Below are 20,310 nucleotides of genomic sequence, written 5' to 3' on the forward strand. Positions count from 1 at the left end.
GGTCAGGCAGCATCCAAGGAACAGGAAATTCGACGTTTCGGGCATAAGCCCTTCATCGGGAATCACAAGATTCCTGTATTGAGCACAAGATTCCTGATGAAGGGCTTATGCCCGAAAAGTCGAATTTTCTGTTCCTTGGATGCTGCCTGACCTGCTGCACTTTTCCAGCAACACATTTTCAGCTCTGATCTCCAGCATCTGCAGACCTCACTTTCTCCTTGGGTCAGAGAGTCCAGAACTAGAGGGCATAGGTTTAGTGTGAGAGGGGAAAGGTATAAAAGAGATGTAAGGGACAACTTTTTCATGCAATGGGTGGTACATGTATGGCATGAGCTGCCAGAGGATGTGGTGGAGGCTGGTACAATTGCAACATTTAAGAGGTATTTGGATGGGTATATGAATAGGAAGGGTTTGGAGGGATATGGGCTGGGTGCTGGCAGGTGGGACTAGATTGGGTTGGGATATCTGGTTGGCATGGACGGGTTGGACCAAAGGGTCTGTTTCCATGCTGTACATCTCTATGACTCTATGATACACAGAGGTGTACCCTCCCCTTTAACCTGGCTTCCTGTGCACACACATATATAAAGAGGTATACCCTTCCCTTATGTAACTCTGTGATCTGCCTGTATTGAGCACAAGACAAACGTTTTCACTGTGCCTTCGTACACATGACAATAAATTCCATTCAATTCAATACAAAACAGATATACAGAGGTATGCCAGCTCCTTTAACTTGATTTCCTGTACACACACAGATATACAGAGGTGTTCCCTCTCTTTATACAGATTTCCTGTACACACAGAGATGTACAGTGGTCTACCCTTCCCTTGAACATGATTTCCTGTACACACACATAGATACAGTGGTCCATCCTCCCTGAAGGGCTTATGCCCGAAACGTCGAATTTCCTGTTCCTTGGATGCTGCCTAACCTGCTGTGCTTTAACCAGCAACACATTTTCAACTGTGATCTCCAGCATCTGCAGACCTCATTTTTTACCCATCCTCCCCTTTAACCTGGTTTCCTGTACACACAGGTATACAGAAGTATACTTTCCCCTTTAACATCATTTCCTATACACAGATTTCCAGAGGTGTACCCTCCCCTTTAACCTGATTTCCTGTACACATGCAGATGTAGAGGTGTACTCTCCCCTTTAACCTGATTTCCTGTACACACACAGATATAGAGAGGTGTACCCTCCCCTTTAACCTGATTTCCTGTACACACATAAGTATACAGAGGTGTACCCTCCCCTTTAACCTGATTTCCTGTACACACACACGTATACAGAGGTGTAGCCTCCCCTTTAACCTGATTTCCTGTACACACAGATATACAGAGGTGTACCCTCCCCTTTAACCTGATTTCCTGTACACAGACAGATATACAGAGGTGTACCCTCCCCTTTAACCTGATTTCCTGTACACACAGATATACAGAGGTGTACCCTCCCCTTTAACTTGATTTCCTGTACACACAGATATACAGAGGTGTACCCTCCCCTTTAACCTGATTTCCTGTACACACAGATATACAGAGGTGTACCCTCCCCTTTAACCTGATTTCCTGTACACAGACAGATATACAGAGGTGTACCCTCCCCTTTAACCTGATTTCCTGTACACACACAGATATACAGATATATGCTGCAGGTGTACCCTCCCCTTTAACCTGATTTCCTGTACACACATAAGTATACAGGGGTGTACCCTCCCCTTTAACCTGATTTCCTGTCGGCTCAGCCTGGCCCCGCCCTCCTTGCCCCTTTAACACCAACATGGCGCCGCTGCCTGTTCTCCTGGAGTCGGGGGCAGCGTCTGGTCCGGGGCCCCGTCAGAAAATAACCGACAGAGTGATTTAAAAATAAACCATCAAATTAAACCTGGGAATAACATCCCCGGGCGGAGAGGGAGAGGGAGAGGGAGAGGGAGGAGCAGGTGTTAGAGGGAAATGATATATAAATGCTGGACAGGAAATAATAATTAAAGTTATTATTCATGATGGTAATTATAATTATAATGTAATTGTTGGGTGTTTTATTTTAAAAAAAAGAGTAAAATATGAGTGAGGAACAGGGGCTGGTGGGTGTTTTGGGGCTGGACTCCTTTTAATCATCATTTACAAGTCAGACAAACTATTTAAGAATTAATTTGCATATTGTTCCCCCCCCCCCAAAAACAAAAGGAGAGAGAGAAGATAAATATTGTAGTGCAGGGAGAGGGGAAGGGCTGTGTGAGGGTTGTGGTGAACATTGTCCTTGGAGTTTCCCCTCCCTAAAGGCAGGAGAAGGTGAGTCTGTTTCCTGGCAGCCCAGAGCTGCCAGCTTTTATTTTTCCCTTTTTAACAATATTTTGTTATAAGTTGCATTCTCAATCTCTGTACCAATTAAGTGTTCTTTTTCGCACTATCCTTTCTTTTCAATGACCTGTCTCTTCTCATTCTTTCCCCCCCCCCCCCCCAAGGTGTGATATTTGATTTATCTTTTAGGATCTGTCTGCGTTGTGTTGGAGAGATGGTGGGGGTGTTCTTACACACGGAGGGGTGAGGCTGGGGTCGAGTTGGTCCTTGCCTCGCGTTCCCCCAAGGTCAGGGGCCGACCTGCCGGGGAAGGCTGGAAACTACCCAGTCGGCTGCTGTCTCTTGCCAAAGCGCTTCACTGGCGGGCCACTGCTGTACCCTACCGCCCCTCAAAAGAAATCTCAGTTTTGTGTGTACCCAGAGGCTCCCTGGGTTTGAGGGTTCTGCTGATTTGCAACTTGCCCACCGAGGGGACTTTGTCCTCCAGGCTGATCAAAGACCCCTGCCGGTGCTGATGTCCTGTAGGAAACATGGACGGATTGATGTGCACAGCAAGGTCTTGCAGTTAGAAGAAAGCGAGGGCTGCTGATGCTGGAGATCAGAGGTGAAGAGTGCGGCGCTGGGAAAGCACAGCGGGTCAGGCAGCATCCGAGGAGCAGGAACATTGATGTTTCGGGCATCAGCTCTCAATCAGGAATGAGGGGGTGGCCCAAGGTGACTGAGAGACAAATGGGAGAGGCGTGGGGGGGGTGGGGAAGGTAACTGGGAATGCAATAGTAAGGTGATAGGGTGGAGCGGATAGGTGGGAAGATGGATGGATAGGTGGGACAGTTCAAGAGGATGGTGCTGAGTTGATGGGTTGAATCTATGGTGAGCTGGAGGGAAGGGAAATGTGGAAACTGGTGAAAGCCACCTTAATCCCGTGTCTTTGTAGAGTCCTAAGGCAGAAGATGAGTGGTTCTTCCTCCAGACGTCAGGTCGCTAGAGTTTAGTGGTGGGGGAGTCCCAGGACTTGCATATCCTTGGCCATGCAATTAACAAACACTAAAGCACCTGCCATTTATGAAGTTTAGTCTGGGTGAACTGTTATGCTGAGGGCCGGGAGAATTGCTCTGCCTCCCATTCGATTTAGGGTGGTGGGGCTTTTCATGTTACCTAAGTTCAGGTTTAACAGGTCACCCTTCAAGCTACACTTCAGCTCTGCTTTGGAATGTCAGCCTGCATTTTGAATCGACTCCTCTGGCTTTTTAGGGAAACTTCTTTCAAAGTATGAATCTGTCTTGGCCATAAAGCATGTAGATTTAGCATTGTAGTTGGGTGATTTGGAGAAACGCAGATGCTCTGAAGTCAGAGACCTCTTGGTCATGGTGAACTTAGGAGTTCTTGTGGCAAGCTGCCATTGAGCCAGGGTAATCAGGTTTGAGTCTTGTTTGCTCCAGAGGTGTTAAAGAACATCTCTGTACAGGCTGATTAGAAAATATCACTGACTGAGTGAGTAGATATGCAATCTTCTTTTAAAAGTTATTTGAAAGTCTTTAGTTGCAGTGGTCAGTCAATTGTTTTAAAAAAACTCAGTTGACCGGAGAAAGCCAGCATAGATTCCTGAAGAGTAGGTCATGCCTGACAAGTCTCAGGTTTTGAAGCGGTGACAAAGGTAGTGGATACAGTTAAGGCAATTGGATTTTTAAAAATGGACTTCCAGAAGGCTTTTGACTAAGTTCCACACAAAGGACTGTTAGCTAAGGTGGAAGCTCATGAAATTGAAGGCAAATTACTGGCATGGATAGGAAATTGGCCAAATGGTAGGAAAAAGCGAGTTGGAATAATGGGTAAGCACTCCCATTAGCGGGACATGATTAGTAAGGATCTTGTAGGGATCTGTGTTGGGGCTTCTGTTATTCATTCACTAATTGGATAATTAGTATATTAAGTCAAATATTCAAATTTACTGTTATTGAGTACAGGAGTTGGGAGGTCATGTTGCAACTGTACAGGTAATTGGTTAGGCTACTATTGGAATATTGTGTGCAATTCTGGTCTCCTTCCTATCGGAAAGATGTTGTGAAACTTGAAAGGGTTCAGAAAAGATCTACAAGGATTTTGCCAGGGTTAGTGGATTTGAGCCATAGGGAGAGGCTGAACAGGCTGGGCTATTTTCCCTGGAGCGTCAGAGGCTGAGGAGTGACCTTAAAGATGTTTACAAAATTGAGGGGCATGGATAAGGTAAATAGACAAAGTGTTTTCCCTGGGATGGGGAAGTCCAGAACTAGAGGGCATAGGTTTAGGGTGAGAGGGAAAAGATATGAAAGAGACCTACGGGGCAACTTTTTCACATCGAGGGTGGTGCATATATGGAATGAGCTGCCAGAGGATGTGGTGGAGGCTGGTACAATTGCAACATTTAAGAGGCATCTGAATGGGTATATGAATAGGAAGGGTTTGGGGGGATATGGGCCAAGTGCTGGCAGGTGGGACTAGATTGGGTTGGGATATCTGGTCAGCATGGACCGAAGGGTCTGTTCCTGTGCTGTATATTTCTATGACTCTACGTAAAATTGGGTAACATTGTAGATAATGTTGATAGTGTAAAATACAACAAGAGATTGATAGATTAGGTGAATGGACAAAGCTGTGGCAGATGGATTTTAATATGAAAGCGTGACAGTTTTTTAGTTTTTACATATTAATGTATTTTTTTTAAGAAGGCACAAAGTTAAATCCAAATGAGACTTAAGGATTCAAGGCATATCTCCAAAATGCTATGATCATGTGCAGGAAATAGTAAAGTCTAATGCACTACTGGCCTTCATAACTGAAAGACAGGAGTGTAAGTGAGGTGAGAGTGACAGCCTTGACATCAAGACCGCATTTGATCAGTGTGACATCAAAACAAAACTGGAATCGATGAGTATCAGGACAACCTCTCCACTGGTTGGAGTTATGCCTGGCATGTTGAAGGATGGTTGTGGTTGTTGGTCAATCATCTCAGCTCGAGGGCATCTCTGTCAGAGTTCCTCAGGATAGTGTTTTTGGTGCAACATCTTCGACTGTTTCATCAGTGACTTTGCCTCCATCGTAAAGTCAGAAGTGGGAATGTGCAATCATCAACAAACAATGTTCAGCACCATTCTCAGCTCCTCAGGTACTGAACCAGTCAATGTTCAAATGCAACGAGTGTGTACTTTCTACAAGATGCACTGCAAAAAAATCACCAAAGGCAGTACCTCCCAAACCAAGGACAAGGGCAACAGATACATGGGAACACCATCACCTGCAGGTTCACCTCCCAACCATTCGCCATCCAGACTTGAAAATGTCTCGCCATTCCTTCACTGTCTCTGGGTCAAAATCTTTGAATTCCCTCACTCCACTTTAAGGGTCAAGCCACAGCACATGGACTGCAGAGGTTGAAGGAGGCAGTTCACCACAATCTTCTCGAGGGCAACTAGGGCAGGCAATAAATGCTGGCCAATAAGCGGTGCTCACATCCCATAAATTAATTTATAAAAAAAAATGTAGACGTTATCCTCCATTTATACAAAACCCTAGGATTGTTTGACCTTAGGAAGGATGTTTGACCTTGGAGAAAGCTCAACACAGGTCTACAGGGTTGTACGTGGTCTTTGGGGGTTATGTTATGAGGCACAATGACATAAATTGAGCCTTTATTCTCTAGAATTTAGAAGGTGAAGGAGTGGCCTAATTGAGGTTTTCAGGATATTAACCCAGAAAGACAGGGTAGTCAGCGTGGTCTAAGAAATTGGACCAAGCCATTCTGGAGAGATGTTAGCACGTTTACACGCAACAAGTAGTGGAGGTTGGTAGCTGTCTTCCTCAAATGATGGTCGATGCTAATTCAATTGTTAAATTTAAGTCTGAGAGGCACTAATTTTTATTAAGGAAGGGTATTGAGCGAATGTACCCATATTGAGTGGCACAGCATGCTCAGGGGCTGAATGGCCTGTTGCGATATTCCTGTTACTCCGCTCCAGACTTTCTGTTCCTGAGCTGTATCTCTTTTGGAAACCCCATGTTGGCCAGTCCTTTTAAGAAGGACATTCTGTTCAACAAAGTGTACTACTTTTTTTTACAAAATGTGCTTTTTTTTTGCAAAATGTGCTGCAAGAGGTTAGCCCAGTCGGTGCCTGCAATGGTGTGAAACATTTTTTTTTGCAAAATCTAATTAGGCTGTACAAAAGCTGATGTAGTTCAAAAGTAACCCTTGCCTTACCACCCTACAGTTACCCTTCAACCGTTGGAGGTTGCCTGAGGGGAAAATCAATAGCTTTTCAGTCATGGAGCTTTTCAAGTTTTGCCACTGTTCATGGATTTGGTTCGAGTGAAATATCATTTGCGAATAAACAGTGAACATTTTGTTTTAAAGGTGACATTGAATATGAAATGTATGAAATCTTATGGAGTGCAATATTGTCATGCAGCTTTATGTGAAATCTTTGATTAGTTGTGGGACAAATTGTTTACTGCCAAGGCTGATGTTTATTGCCTATGCCTGATTTCTCTTTGGAATGAGGCAGTGAGCCATCACTGCAGTCCTCATAGTGAAAGTGCTTTGACGGAGGGAGTTCTGGGATTCTGGCCCAGCAACAGTGAAGCAATTGGGGATGTTCTTCCAGGTCACGATTGCATGAATTTGCAGGTTCCCATCAATCTGCTTTCATTATCATTATACGAAGTAGCACGTTTGCAGGTTTGGGAGATGCTGTCGAAGCACTCTTAGTGAGTTGCTGCTATGTAGTTCTTAGATGATTGAGAAATTACCTAGTTTTGTTACAGCTGTCATCTTTGTTATTGTGTAAAGTTGTGACAGGAGAAAGTAATGAGGATATAACAATAGACTTGGCTAAAAAATAACTTTGTATTATAATGCATCTTATTATAGAGTATGCCATGAATTGTTATTTGCGTGCACTTTTCAAATAATATGCTGCAGTACCTCAATTAGTGTTAACTCTTTGGTAAACTCATCTTGTGAGAATCCTGTTTCTGTCATGAGTTTCTTCCTTTATATTGTGAGGTGGTTTCCACTGGCTGGGGAATCTAGAGCACTGGCACAATCTCATGGTAAGGAGTTGATCTTTTCAGGTTGTGAACTGGAAAAATGTCTTCACTCAAAGGGCTGTGAATGTTTGGAATTGTTAATCTCAAAGGGATGTTGTGAATGCTTCATTGTTGGTTATTCTTTTAAAGCAGAGTTTTGATCTGTCAGGCAATCTAGTTGTGTGGAGCTGAAACTCCAGGGTTAAACATGATTATTGAACGGTGGAACTGGCTTGGGGCTGGCTAAGTGACCTCCTATTTCTTGTGTTATGACTTGTTTGACTGAGTTAAATTCAATCTTTATTATTATTCTAGTCCTTGGGCATAATCAATTTTATGGTGAGTTATTCTTGAACTTCACCTAACAAAGGAGCAAAACTTCGAAAGCTTGTGATTTTGAATAAACCTTGTGACCTTGTCCACTCCAGTACAACACTGGCACCTCCACTCCTTAGACTTGAGAAGAGTGTGACCACTTGTCTTATGGAAACTGTTGCATTGTTTTCTTCCTGTACATTTGCATGTGTCAGCATTTATTGAATGCAAATTCAATCTGCCATGGTAGAATTTGAATCCGAGTCCTCAGAACATCACTTAGGCCTCTAGATCAATGGTCTAGCAATAAAATCATGAGGTCATTGCCTTCCTCCCTCTTATTTATTCAATTATCAGAGAAGTTCAAAAAAAATTTCTAAAATATAGAATATTGCTGAACAGTGATAAACATGTCCACGAGTGGCATTAACAAGAACTTTGCCAATTAACTGGATAACTTCAGTTTTCAAGTTTTACCATTATTTCACACGAGGCTAGAAGCTCTTCTGTAACTGCTTAGGATATCAAAATAACTGGTTAAAAACAATGCTAAAATGGATGAAGTGATCATTTATAATTGCTGCTTGTGGGATCTTGTATACAAATTGGCTGCCTCATTTCCTACATTTCAACAGTAACTACTCTTCAAATGGATTTAATTGGCTGTGGACAGTTTGTCATGTGATGATAGGAAGTTCATCATTGGCATGCTATCTGTATTGAGACAGCAACCATGCAGCAGTTGCTGCTGAGAAATTAGATACCATAAAGCAAATTCAGCCCTTCTGTACAAAATGGCTGTTATTTTATTGCTCCCAGATGTGTACCTGTTCCTGTTTAGTAACATACAAAAAAATGTTGCTTCGTAGTTCTCCACTACTGAGTATTATGTAGCATTAGAAAGATGTAAAGTACAAGACCATAAGACATAGGAGTGGAAGTAAGGCCATTCGGCCCATCGAGTCCACTCTGCCATTCAATCATGGCTGATGGGCATTTCAACTCCACTTACCAGTGTTCTCCCCGTAGCCCTTTATTCCTCGAGACAACAAGAATCTATCAATCTCTGCCTTGAAGACATTTAGCGTCCCGGCCTCCACTGCACACCGTGGCAATGAATTCCACAGGCCCACCACCCTCTGGCTGAAGAAATGTCTCCGCATTTCTGTTCTGAATTGACCCCTTCTAATTCTAAGGCTGTGTCCATGGGTCCTAGTCTCCTCGCCTAACGGAAACAATTTCCTAGCGTCCAACCTTTCCAAGCCACGTATTATCTTGTACGTCTCTATTAAGTCTCCCCTTAATCTTCTAAACTCCAACGAATACAATCCCAGGATCATGGTCGGTCTAACCATTCCAGGGATCATCCGTGTGAATCTCCGCTGGACACGTTTCAGTGCCAGTATGTCCTTCCTGAGGTGTGGGGACCAAAACTGGACACAGTACTCCAAATGGGGCCTAACCAGAGCTTTATAAAGTCTCAGTAGCACATCTCTGCTTTTATATTCCAATCCTCTTGAGATAAGAGACAACATTGCATTCGCTTTCTTAATCATGGACTCAACCTGCATGTTTACCTTTAGAGAATCCTCGACTAGCACTCCCAGATCCCTTTGTACTTTGGCTTTACTAATTTTCTCACCGTTTCGAAAGTAGTCTATGCTTTTATTCTTTTTTCCAAAGTGCAAGACCTCGCATTTGCTCACATTGAATTCCATCAGCCATTTCCTGAACCACACTCCCAAACTGTCTAGATCCTTCTGTAGCCTCTCCACTTCCTCAGTACTACCTGCCTGTCCACCTAACTTCGTATCATCTGCAAACTTTGCTAGAATGCCCCCAGTCCCTTCATCCAGATCATTAATATATAATGCAAACAGCTGTGGCCCCAACACCGAACCCTGCGGGACACCACTCGTCACCGGCTGCCATTCCGAAAAAGAACTTTTTATCCCAACTCTCTGCCTTCTGTCAGACAGCCAATCCTCAATCCAAGTGTACAGTATTCCTTTCGTTTTCGTTATTTGGCTAAAATACAAATAATATCTCTGATAGTTCTCCTTATTGTAAATAAAATCTGAGGATAATTACCACCACAATACCTCTATCTTTCAGTGACTTTCTGTAACAAAGATTTGATTATAAATTTACATAGTGCCTGTAGGTAACATCGGAGTTCTTGCATTCTTCTTAAATTAATTACTATAGTGTGTAATGTTTGTTTATGACATATCTTTATCATTGACAATATCATGTTGCTGCATTTAGTTTCTCTTTACCTGTGTCCTGACAATTCTGTTTTTTGCAGGGATGTAGAAGACAGAGGGTAGTGATAGAGTGTTGTTTTTCAGACTGGAGGCCTGTGACCAATGGAGTGCCACAAGGATCGGTGCTGGGTCCACTATTTTTCGTCATTTATACAAATGATTTGGATGTGAGCATAAGACATATATTTAGTAACTTTGCAGATGACACCAAAATTGGAGGTGTGGAGGACAGTGAAGAAGATTACCTCACATTACAATGGGATCTAGATTAGATGGGCCAATGGGCTGAGGAGTGGCAGATGAATTTTAATTTGGATAAATGTGATGTGCTGCATTTTGGAATAGCAAATCTTAGCAGAACTTATACACTTAATGGTAAGGTCCTCAGGAGTGTTGCTGAACAAAGAGATCTTGGAGTGCAGGTTCATAGCTCCTTGAAAGTGGAGTCGCAAGTAGATAAATAGGATAGTGAAGAAGGCGTTTGATATACTTTCCTTTATTGGACAGACTGTTGAGTACAGGAATTGGGAGATCATATTGCGGCTGTACAGGACATTGGTTAGGCCACTGTTGGGAGATTGTGTGCAATTCTGGTCTCCTTCCTATTTGAAAGATGTTGTGAAACTTGAAAGGATTCGGAAAATATTTACAACGATGCTGCCACAATTGGAGGATTTGAGCTATAAGGAGAGGTTGAACAGGCTTGGGCTGTTTTCCTTGGAGCGTAAGATGTTGAGGGGTGACCTTAAAGCAGTTTATAGAATCATGAGGGGCATGGATAGGATAAATAGACAAGGTCTTTTCCCTGGGGTGGAGGAAGTCCAGAACTAGATGGCATACGTTTAGGGTGAGAGGGAAAAGATACAAAAGAGACCTAAGGGGCAACTACTTCCTACAGAAGGTGGTAGGGGCATGGAATGAGCTGCCGGAGGAAGTGGAGCAGGCTGGTACAATTGCAGCATTTAAAAGGCATCTGGATGAATATTTGAACAGGAAGGGTTTGGAGGGATATGGGCTGGGTGGTGGCAAGCGGGGCTAGATTAGGTGGGATATTTGGATGAGTTGGACCGAAGGGTCTGCTTCCATGCTGTACATCTCTATGACTCCATAACTGTAATACTAAGTAATTAAGGAGCAGGATGCACAGCTCGTAAATATGGCAAAATGCATTTTCTGACTGTTTGATGCAAGAGCCTATGGAGCTGTCTCAATCCATCTGGATTTGGTGGATATTGTCTGACATTGTTAAAGTACTCTCAGTCATCACTCCTGTTGAATACTGTTGCATTCTCACTGGGAGTTTCACAGGCTATCTAATGTGTGAGATACCAAACTCTGCACAGTTTTGAGTTACCTTTTAATGCAGAAGATCTTTACCATTTTCAAGGGAATGCAGTGAGAATTTATTGGATTTATTCCTGGGATAAAGAAATTTTCAATGGAGAGAGATTGACGAGGCTATCCCTAAATTCCCCAGAGAATACAAGAATGAGAGCGGATATTATTGAAGTGCATATGAGTTTTGATGGTGAAGATGTTGAAATATTTATCCTCTCTCAAGAGCTTAGACAAGCTTGGGGATTTGAGGGGGATGCTTAATAATCTGAGTCAGGGGTCGTCTATGTAGAACTTCATTCACAGAGTTGCTCATATTTTTCACCCCAAAAGTAGGGTACTCAGTCAATGCGCATTGTCAAGGCAGACGTTAATTGATGTTTAGGCATTGATATAGGTTTAGAGATATTTCAGGACACTGGATTTGAGGTAGTAAATCTGTTCATTTTAATGCATGGCAAAGCAGATTGGAAAGACCAAATGACCACCCCCTACTCCTTTTTCTCATGATCTTATGGGACAAAAACATGATTTAAATGTGTCAGAATGTGATCTGAATCTACACTTTTATTCATTCTTGACGCAAAAACCTAGGAAATACAACCACAGCATCTAACGTTGTCTTAAATTAGTTACTTTGCCTGGAAGATCAAGTAACTAATTCATTTACATTCATGTGAAGAATAATGAATGTTGTTCACCATATTAATCCTAAACCTTTACCATTTCATCTGCAGTTGAGGTTTTAACAACAGAATTGCAACCTGGGCATTCTTAAGCCCACAGAAAGGGTAGTTGACTCTCTCAAATATTTAATCCTAACATTGGGAAATGCGGACTGATATGAAGGAAATATCTGATATGAAGGATAGTCCATTGTGAATCAGCATGCATTCAATCTAAACATAGTGAAACTAATGGAGCTGTAGCAGCTGATCTGTGTCTCAGAGTCATGTGCATAAATACAGTGATAATGTGGAGGAGGAGAACAGGTTTTGAAACATAGAATATCAAAGCAGAAGTATGGCAGGGCAGGCCTAAGGGGCTGAATGACGTTCAGTATAATCATGCCTGATCATCCAACTCGGTGTCCTCTACTTGCTTTCTCTCCATACCTTTTGGACCCCTTAGCTTGAAGAATTAGTGCTACTTCTCTCTTGAAAACAGTCTGTATTTTGGCCTCAAACACCTTTTCTGCTTTAGGGATATTCCACCAGCTCACCACTCTCAGGTTAAAGACATTTCATCTTATTTCAGTCCTAAATGGCCTACCCAAGTGCTTGCAATGTGCCACCTGGTTTTGAATTCCCTGGTCGTTCGGAACATCCTTCCTATTTTTACCCTTTGAATTTTACAGGTTTCTTTGAGATGTCCCAGCTTTCTTTTAAATTCCACTGACTATAGCCTTAATTAATCTGATCGATCTTCATATGTCAATCCTGCTATTCCAGGAATCAGTCTGGTTAACCTTTGTTACACTTCCTCCATTGGCACAGCATCCCTTTTGTATAAGGAGACCAGAACTGTGCACAGTACTCCAGAAGTAATCTCAGCAAAGCCCTGTACAATTGCAGCAAGGCATCCTGGCATTGAAATTCAACATGATTTTTATAAATACTGTCGACTTTAATTTATAAACTGCTTTACTATGTTCTGAACTACTATTGAGAGGAAGTCATCATTAATATAAATGATTTGGATGTGAACACAGGAGGTATGGTTAGAAAGTTTGCAGAACAATACCAACAGTGGAGGTGTAGTGAACAGTGAAGAAGGTTACCTCACATTACAACAGGATCTTGATCAGATGGGCCAATGGGCTGAGGAGTGACAGATGGAGTTTATTTTAGATAAATGTGAAGTTCTGCATTTTGGATAGACAAATCAAGGCAGGACTTATACACCCTAATTGAAATTCCTGGGGAGTGTTGCTGAACAAAGAGACCTTGGAGTGCAGGTTCATAATTCCTTGAAAGTGGAGTCACAGGTAGACAGGATAGTGAAAAGGGTGTTTAGTATGCTTTCCTTTTTATTGGTCAGCGTATTGCATATAGGAGTTGCGAGGTCATGTTGCAATTGTACAGTTTGTTGCTTTGGCCAATTTTGGAATACTTAGACTCCCTGCTATAGGAAGGATGTTGTGACACATGAAAGGGTTCAGAAAACATTTATGAGGGTGTTGTTAGGTTTGGAGGATTTGAACTATAGGGAGATGCTGAATAGTCTGGGGCTATTTTCCATGGAGCATCAGAAGCTGAGGATTGACCTTCAAGAAGTTTATAAAATCATGAGGTGTGGATAGGGTGAATAGCCAAGGTCTTCCTCCCCAGGGTAGGAGAGTCCAAAACTAGAGAGCTTTGGCTTAAGGTGTGAGGGGGAAAATTTAAAAGGGACCTATTTTAAATCTTCAGGCAGAGGGTGGTGCGTGTATGGAATGAGTTGCTAGGGGAGGTGGTGGAGGCTGGTACAATTACAACATTTAAAAGGCATCTGGATGGGTATATGAATAGGAAGGGTTTGGAGGGATATGGGCCAAATGCTGGCAAATGACTAGATTCATTTAGGATATCTGGTTGGCATGGATGTGTTGGGCCAAAGGTCTGTTTCCATGCTGTACAACTCTATGACTCTACTTAGTCATCAATTGGTATAATCAGAGCAACGTTTTCCTCCTTTCTTTTGATAGTTGATGGAATCTCGCCTTCTACTGTCTACAGTTGGTTAGGAAGAGCTCTAAGTGTGACCTTTGTACATGGCTGTTGTATGCTGTGCCACTTCTGCCTAACTTCAATTTCTGACTTCTGTTGTTTCTTTGCAGCATTGAAAACAGCACTTGGATTATAAAAGTGACCTAGCAAAATGGATACTAGTAGGATGGGCGGTGAGCCGGAGGGAAGTGGACAACCTGCTGACTCCATCTCCGTTTCCTCAAAACTAAATGGTTTTACCTCTGATTTAGAAGATGATGAGGATGAGGACTTCAACTGTGATAGCAGTGATCTGGAAGTTAATCCTTTTGATGGGCTACCTTTTTCCTCACGATACTATGACCTACTTAAACGGAGGAAAGCTCTACCAGTTTGGAGTATCAAGTACCACTTCATGGAAAGCCTTGTCAACAATAATTTGGTTCTGGTTTCTGGCAAACTGGGATGTGGCAAAAGTACTCAGGTCAGTGCTAAGTTAAGCATTTAATCTTAAAAGTGGCCAATTGTTCAATTTCAATGCAATCTGTTAAGCATTCATAATGTTATTCTAATTTGTAAGAACATAATTCCTGGATTATGGCACTTATTTATATGGAGAAAGTGAGGATTGCACTTATTGAAGATCAGAGTTGAGAGTGTGGTGCTGGAAAAGCACAGCAGGTCAACAGCATCCAAGGAGCAGGTGACTTTGACATTTCGGGAATAAGGAACAAGGCTTGTGGGTCGGGGGGGGGCTGAGAGATATATGGAAGGGGGTTGGGGTTGGTCGAGGGTAGCTGAGAATGTGATAGGTAGATGAAAGTGAGGGAGAAGGTGAGAGATTGGAGATGGGAGAGGTGTTGGGCAGGTCAGGAGGGCAGTGCCGAGTTGGAGGCTTGGGACTGGGATAATGTGGGGCAGGGGAAATGAGGAAACTGGTGAAATCCATGTTGATCCCATGTGGTTGCAAGGTCCCAAGGCGGAATATGAGGTGTTCCTCCTCCAGCCGTCAGGTGGTTAGTTTGTGGTGATGGAGGCGGTCCATATCCTGCATGCCCTTGACTGAGTGGGACGGGGAGGTGAAGTGTTCGGCTACAGGGCGATGGGGCTGGTTGGTGCGGGTATCCCGGCGATGTTCTCTGAAATGACCTGGAAGTAGGTGTCCTGTCTCCCCAATGTAGGGGAGACCATGTCAGATGCAATGAATACAGTAGATGACATTGTTGGAGGTACAAATAAATGTTTTTTGGAATAGAAAGGATCCTTTGGGGCCTTGGATGGAGGAGAGGGGAGTGATGTGGACGCAGGTTTTGCACTTCCCTACGGTGGCAGTGGAAGGTGCTGGGAGTGGGGTGTGGGCTGGTGGAGGGCTTGGTTCTGATGAGGGTGTCATTGAGGGAATGGTCTCTGGAATGCTGATAGGGGTGGCAGGGGAAATATATCTCTCCGTTTGTAGGTGGCAGAGGATGCTGTGATGTATGCTGAGGTTAGTGAGGTGGAAGGTGAGGATCACTGAGGGTCTGCCCTTTATATAGCTACATGCACGTGTCTATAATAGCTACATGAACAGGTCAGTATCCAGGAATTACGTGGCGAATAATTTAATTCCAGATTTGATTGTCCAGCCACCTCCCAAGTCAAGATGGTGCTAGAACGTCCATCACTTGCTCAGATGCATGTAACTCCAATAACTCTCCAGAAAATCAACATCAAGGAAAAAGTAGCACCCATCCACTCCTCTCAACTTTCACACCATCCACCACTGAAGCAAAATGTGTACTATCTACAAGGTGCCCTGCAATAACTCACCAATGCCACTTTGGTATCAACTTCTGAATCTGGTGACCTCTGCCACTGAGAACACCAGATACAAGGGAGCACTGTTACCTGCAAGCTCCCTTCCAAGCTACTCACCATCTTGACTTGGAACTGTATCCCTGTTTCTTTATTGGATAAAAATCCTTGGACTCCCTTCCCCACAACACTGTGGCTGTCCTTGCACCAAATGGACTGTAGCGATTCACTATCTTGAGGCCACTTTCTAGGGACGGCTGGCCAGTGGCACACACCATGAGTGAAAGCATGAATAAAAGAAAATAAGAAAATGCCTTCTTTGAGCATAAAGTACTTGCAAATACTGGAAATCTGAAATTTAAAATATGAGAAAATCTGGAGGAACTCAGCAATTTGTGGCAGTCACTATTAAACTCTCAGCTTTCCTGAATCTGAAAATATGCAGATGTCAAGACCACCCTAGTGGTGTACAACAAGTTCCATTCCATGTCCTACTATACGGGTAAACTAGTCAGTTTCTGACATAATTTCAGGAGTAAGGGGAAATAAATACTTATCGATGTGAAAATCGCTCACAATTTTTCACCTGTAAACTTGCACCCACTGTGAATCGTATCAAGACTATCTGCTCGTTTTAAGACTATTGGGCCAGCAAAATAATAACAGGTTAATATTTCAGACTGATAGCTGAAAAACTTGAACTGAAAGGTAGGTGAATTCCAATAGGCTTAATAACAACAAAAAAAAACTGATTAGGGCATGTCTGGTCAAATTACTTTTCATAATACCTCTTCACTGCCTAAGTGAGTTGACTGTCACGGAGCATTCATTACTTTCCACTGTTCCGCCTTTGAACAGAAATCTTTCCCTTGAATTTTAATCCTTTTAACAGTACACGTTGTGCTGTTCATTAACATATGGGCCTTCCCCTATAGCAAAACCACGAACTGTGAATGCTGGAAATCTGAAACAAAAGCATAAATTGTTGGAGAAACTCAGCAGCATCTGTGGAGAGAAAGCAGACTCGACATTTTGGCTCTAAATTCGAAAATCAGTGGATCTGAAACTTTGAACTTGCTTTCTCTCCATGTGCTGTCAGATCTGCTGAACTTCTCCAGCAATTTGTTTTTCTTGACCTACCCCTATAGTTCTCTTCATTCCGAACTGGACTGTTGCCTACATTTCCTTTCTCTTTGTGAGGCACAGTCTTGAAACAATTTGAACCTTTTCCTGCAGCATACTGTATTCACTTGAGGATCACAGCATTTGTTAAAATATTTAATCTGTCTCTATTAGGATTGCACTGTGGTCAGAATGTCACTCTCCCTCACCAGTGGATTTACAGATGGGATGAGGTGTGTAAAATTCCTGTCTTGACTTCCCCATTGCTGTATTTTCACCATCCCTCCAGACCTCCCCCTCTCTGAGGATGAAAGATCAGTCCTCAGCAGAGGCCTCACCTTCATCCCCCTACGCTCTCGGATTAACGAGTTCAACACGAGGCGAGACATCGAACAATTCTTCTGCCGCCTTTGCCTCCGCGCCTACTTCTTCAACAAAGACTCTCGCCCACCTCTGACGACCCCTTCTCCTGCTTCCAACACAATCCATTCACCTGGACACCCCGTGCTGGCCTCTTACCCGCTCTCAATCTCTTCATAACCAACTGCCGCCGTGACATTAACCACCTCAACCTGTCCAGCCCTTTTACCCACTCCAACGTCTCACCATCGCAACGTACAGCCCTCCATTCCCTCCGCTCCAACCCCAACCTCACTATCAAACCGGCAGACAAGGGAGGTGTGGTGGTAGTTTGGCGCACCGATCTTTACATTGCTGAGGCTAAACGCCAACTCGCAGACACTTCCTCCTACTGCCCCCTTGACCATGACCCCACCTCCCATCACCAAACCATCATCTCCCAGATCATCCATAACCTCATCACCTCAGGGGTCTCCCATCCACCACTTCCAACCTCATCATCCCACAACCCCACACCGACCGTTTCTACCTCCTGCCCAAAATCTACAAACCTGACTGCCCCGGCCGACCCATTGTCTAAGCCTGCTCCTGCCTCACCGAACTCATCTCCACGTACCTCGACACGGTCCTGTGCCCCTTAGTCCAAGAACTCCCCACCTATGTTCGGGGCACCACCCACATCCTCCTCCACCTCCATGATTTTCGCTTCCCCGGCCCCCAACGCCTTATCTTCACCATGGACCGAAGGCCTCAAAGCCCTCCGCTTCTTTTTTCCTTCCCGCCCATCCAACCAGTACCCTTCTACTGACACCCTCCTTCGACTGACTGAACTGGTCCTCACTCTGAACCACTTCTCTTTCCAATCCTCCCACTTCCTCCAAACCAAAGGAGTAACCATGGGCACCCACATGGGCCCCAGCTATGCCTGCCTCTTTGTCGGATCTGTGGAACAGTCCATCTTCCGCAGCTACACTGGCACCACTCCCCACCTTTTCCTCCGCTACATCGATGACTGTATCGGCGCTACCTCATGCTCCCACGAGGAGGTTGAACAGTTCATCTACTTTCCACCCCGACCTCAAATTTACCTGGACCGTCTCAGACTCCTCCCTCCCCTTCCTAGACCTCTCCATTTCTATCTCGGATGACCAACTCAACACGTACATTTACTATAAACTGACTGACTCCCACAGGTACCTAGATTACACCTCCTCCCACCATGCCCCCTGTAAAAACGCCATCCCATATTCTCAATTCCTTCGCCTCCGCCACATCTGCTCCCAGGAGGACCAATTCCAATACCGTACAACCCAGGTGGCCTCCTTCTTCAAAGACCGCAATTTCCCCTCGGACGTGGTTGACGATGCACTCACCACATCTCCTCCGCCCTTGAACCCTGCCCCTCCAATTGCCACTAGGACAGAACCCCACTGGTCTTCCCCTACCACCCCACCAACCTCCAGATACATCGTATCATCCTTCGTCATTTCCGCCACCTCCAAACAGACCCCACCACCAAGGATATATTTCCCTTCCCTCCCCTATCAGCGTTCTGGAAAGACCACTCCCTCGTCAGGTCCACACCCCCCACCAACCCAACCTCCACTCCCGGCACCTTCCCCTGCAACAGCAAGAAATGCAAAACTTGTGCCCACACCTCCCCCCCCCCCCCCCCCCACCCCCCCCCCATCCCCCCTTTACTTCCCTCCAAGGCCCCAAAGAATCCTTCCATATCTGCCACAAATTCACCTGCACCTCCACACACATCATTTACTGCATCCGCTGTACCCGATGTGGCCTCCTCTATATTGGGGAGACAGGACGCCTACTTGTGGAAAGTTTCAGAGAACACCTCTGGGACACCCGCACCAACCAACCCAACCGCCCCATGGCTGAACACTTTAACTCCCCCTCCCACTCCGCCAAGGACATGCAGGTCCTTGGCCGCCTCCTTCGCCAGACCATGGCAACATGACGCCTGGAGGAAGAGCGCCTCATCTTCCGCCTAGGAACCCTCCAACCACAAGGGATGAATGCAGATTTCTCCAGCATCCTCATTTCACCCCGCCCACCCCCCCCAACCTTATCTCAGTCCCAACCCTCGGACTCTGCACCGCCTTCTTGACCTGCAATCATCTTCCCGACCTCTCCGCCCCCACCCCCACTCCGGCCTATCACCCTCACCTTAACCTCCTCCCACCTATCGCATTCCCAATGCCCCTCCCCCAAGTCCCTCCTCCCTACCTTTTATCTTAGCCTGCTTGGCACACCCTCCTCCTTCTTGAAGAAGGGCTGATGCCTGAAACATCGATTCTCCTGCTCCTTGGATGCTGCCTGATCTGCTGTGCGTATCCAGCAACACATTTTTCAGTTTCCCATTGCCCTCACAGCTACCCCAACCTGTCCATGATGTTAGAAGTGGGGCAGATGAGGTTGAGGCAAGCCAGACCAGGCTGACTGTAGTTGAGGTCCTTATGTTGGCAATTATGAATCAATTCAGGGCCATTTTCCTTGAAAGAAAGTTCCTGTCAATAAGATGAACTATGTTCTGATCTGTTGTCAAGGCCAGTCACATTTCAGGATGTACAAGTATAAATATACTTTTTAGGTTTTTTTTTCTCTCTCCAGTAGATTTCTCAAACCCCAGTCATGTGAAGGATGTGATAAATGTTTCTTTGGTAACATGAGGCAAAAAAGTGTTCAGCTTGTTTTTAATCAATTTCTTTTGATGTGTTGACAGTTTGCGTAAGACTTCTCTATGCAGAAAAATAGCACTTGGAAATAGCATGTATTTTAAGACAGGTCTGCACATTGGGAACAATTTAAATTGCCAAGTAAAATTGAAATTGCTGAATGTGAGATCTTGATTTTGCTGTTAGTCTGATCAAGCAATTTATAATCTTATGTATTTGTGTTGCTGAAACAGTTTATGAAAATTAATGTTTATGTTATTGAGTAAGTAACAGACTAAAATTTCATTGATGCTTTACTGTTCAAGTTTTAACCTGACATGTTAAGTGTAGATTGGAAACAGCGGATGCCTTTAGTCTTGTTGGTTTCCAGAGCT

General features: G+C 44.2%; 1 protein-coding gene across 2 annotated transcripts in view; it reads left to right on the forward strand.

Annotated features, from left to right (window-relative positions):
- Positions 1-1,786: 1,786 nt before the first annotated feature.
- The window catches only part of LOC132824893 (putative pre-mRNA-splicing factor ATP-dependent RNA helicase DHX32), a 123,350-nt gene continuing 104,826 nt past the window's right edge, over positions 1,787-20,310 (forward strand). For both annotated transcript variants that reach the window (XM_060839867.1, XM_060839779.1), the window contains exons 1-2: positions 1,787-2,296; positions 14,099-14,451. In XM_060839867.1, coding sequence (XP_060695850.1) covers positions 14,140-14,451 — 312 coding nt within the window. In that variant the 5' untranslated portion in view covers positions 1,787-2,296; positions 14,099-14,139. The remainder of the gene's footprint in view (positions 2,297-14,098; positions 14,452-20,310) is intronic.

Source organism: Hemiscyllium ocellatum, chromosome 1 (assembly GCF_020745735.1).
Source record: "Hemiscyllium ocellatum isolate sHemOce1 chromosome 1, sHemOce1.pat.X.cur, whole genome shotgun sequence".
In the NCBI taxonomy this organism is placed as follows: Eukaryota; Metazoa; Chordata; class Chondrichthyes; order Orectolobiformes; family Hemiscylliidae; genus Hemiscyllium; species Hemiscyllium ocellatum.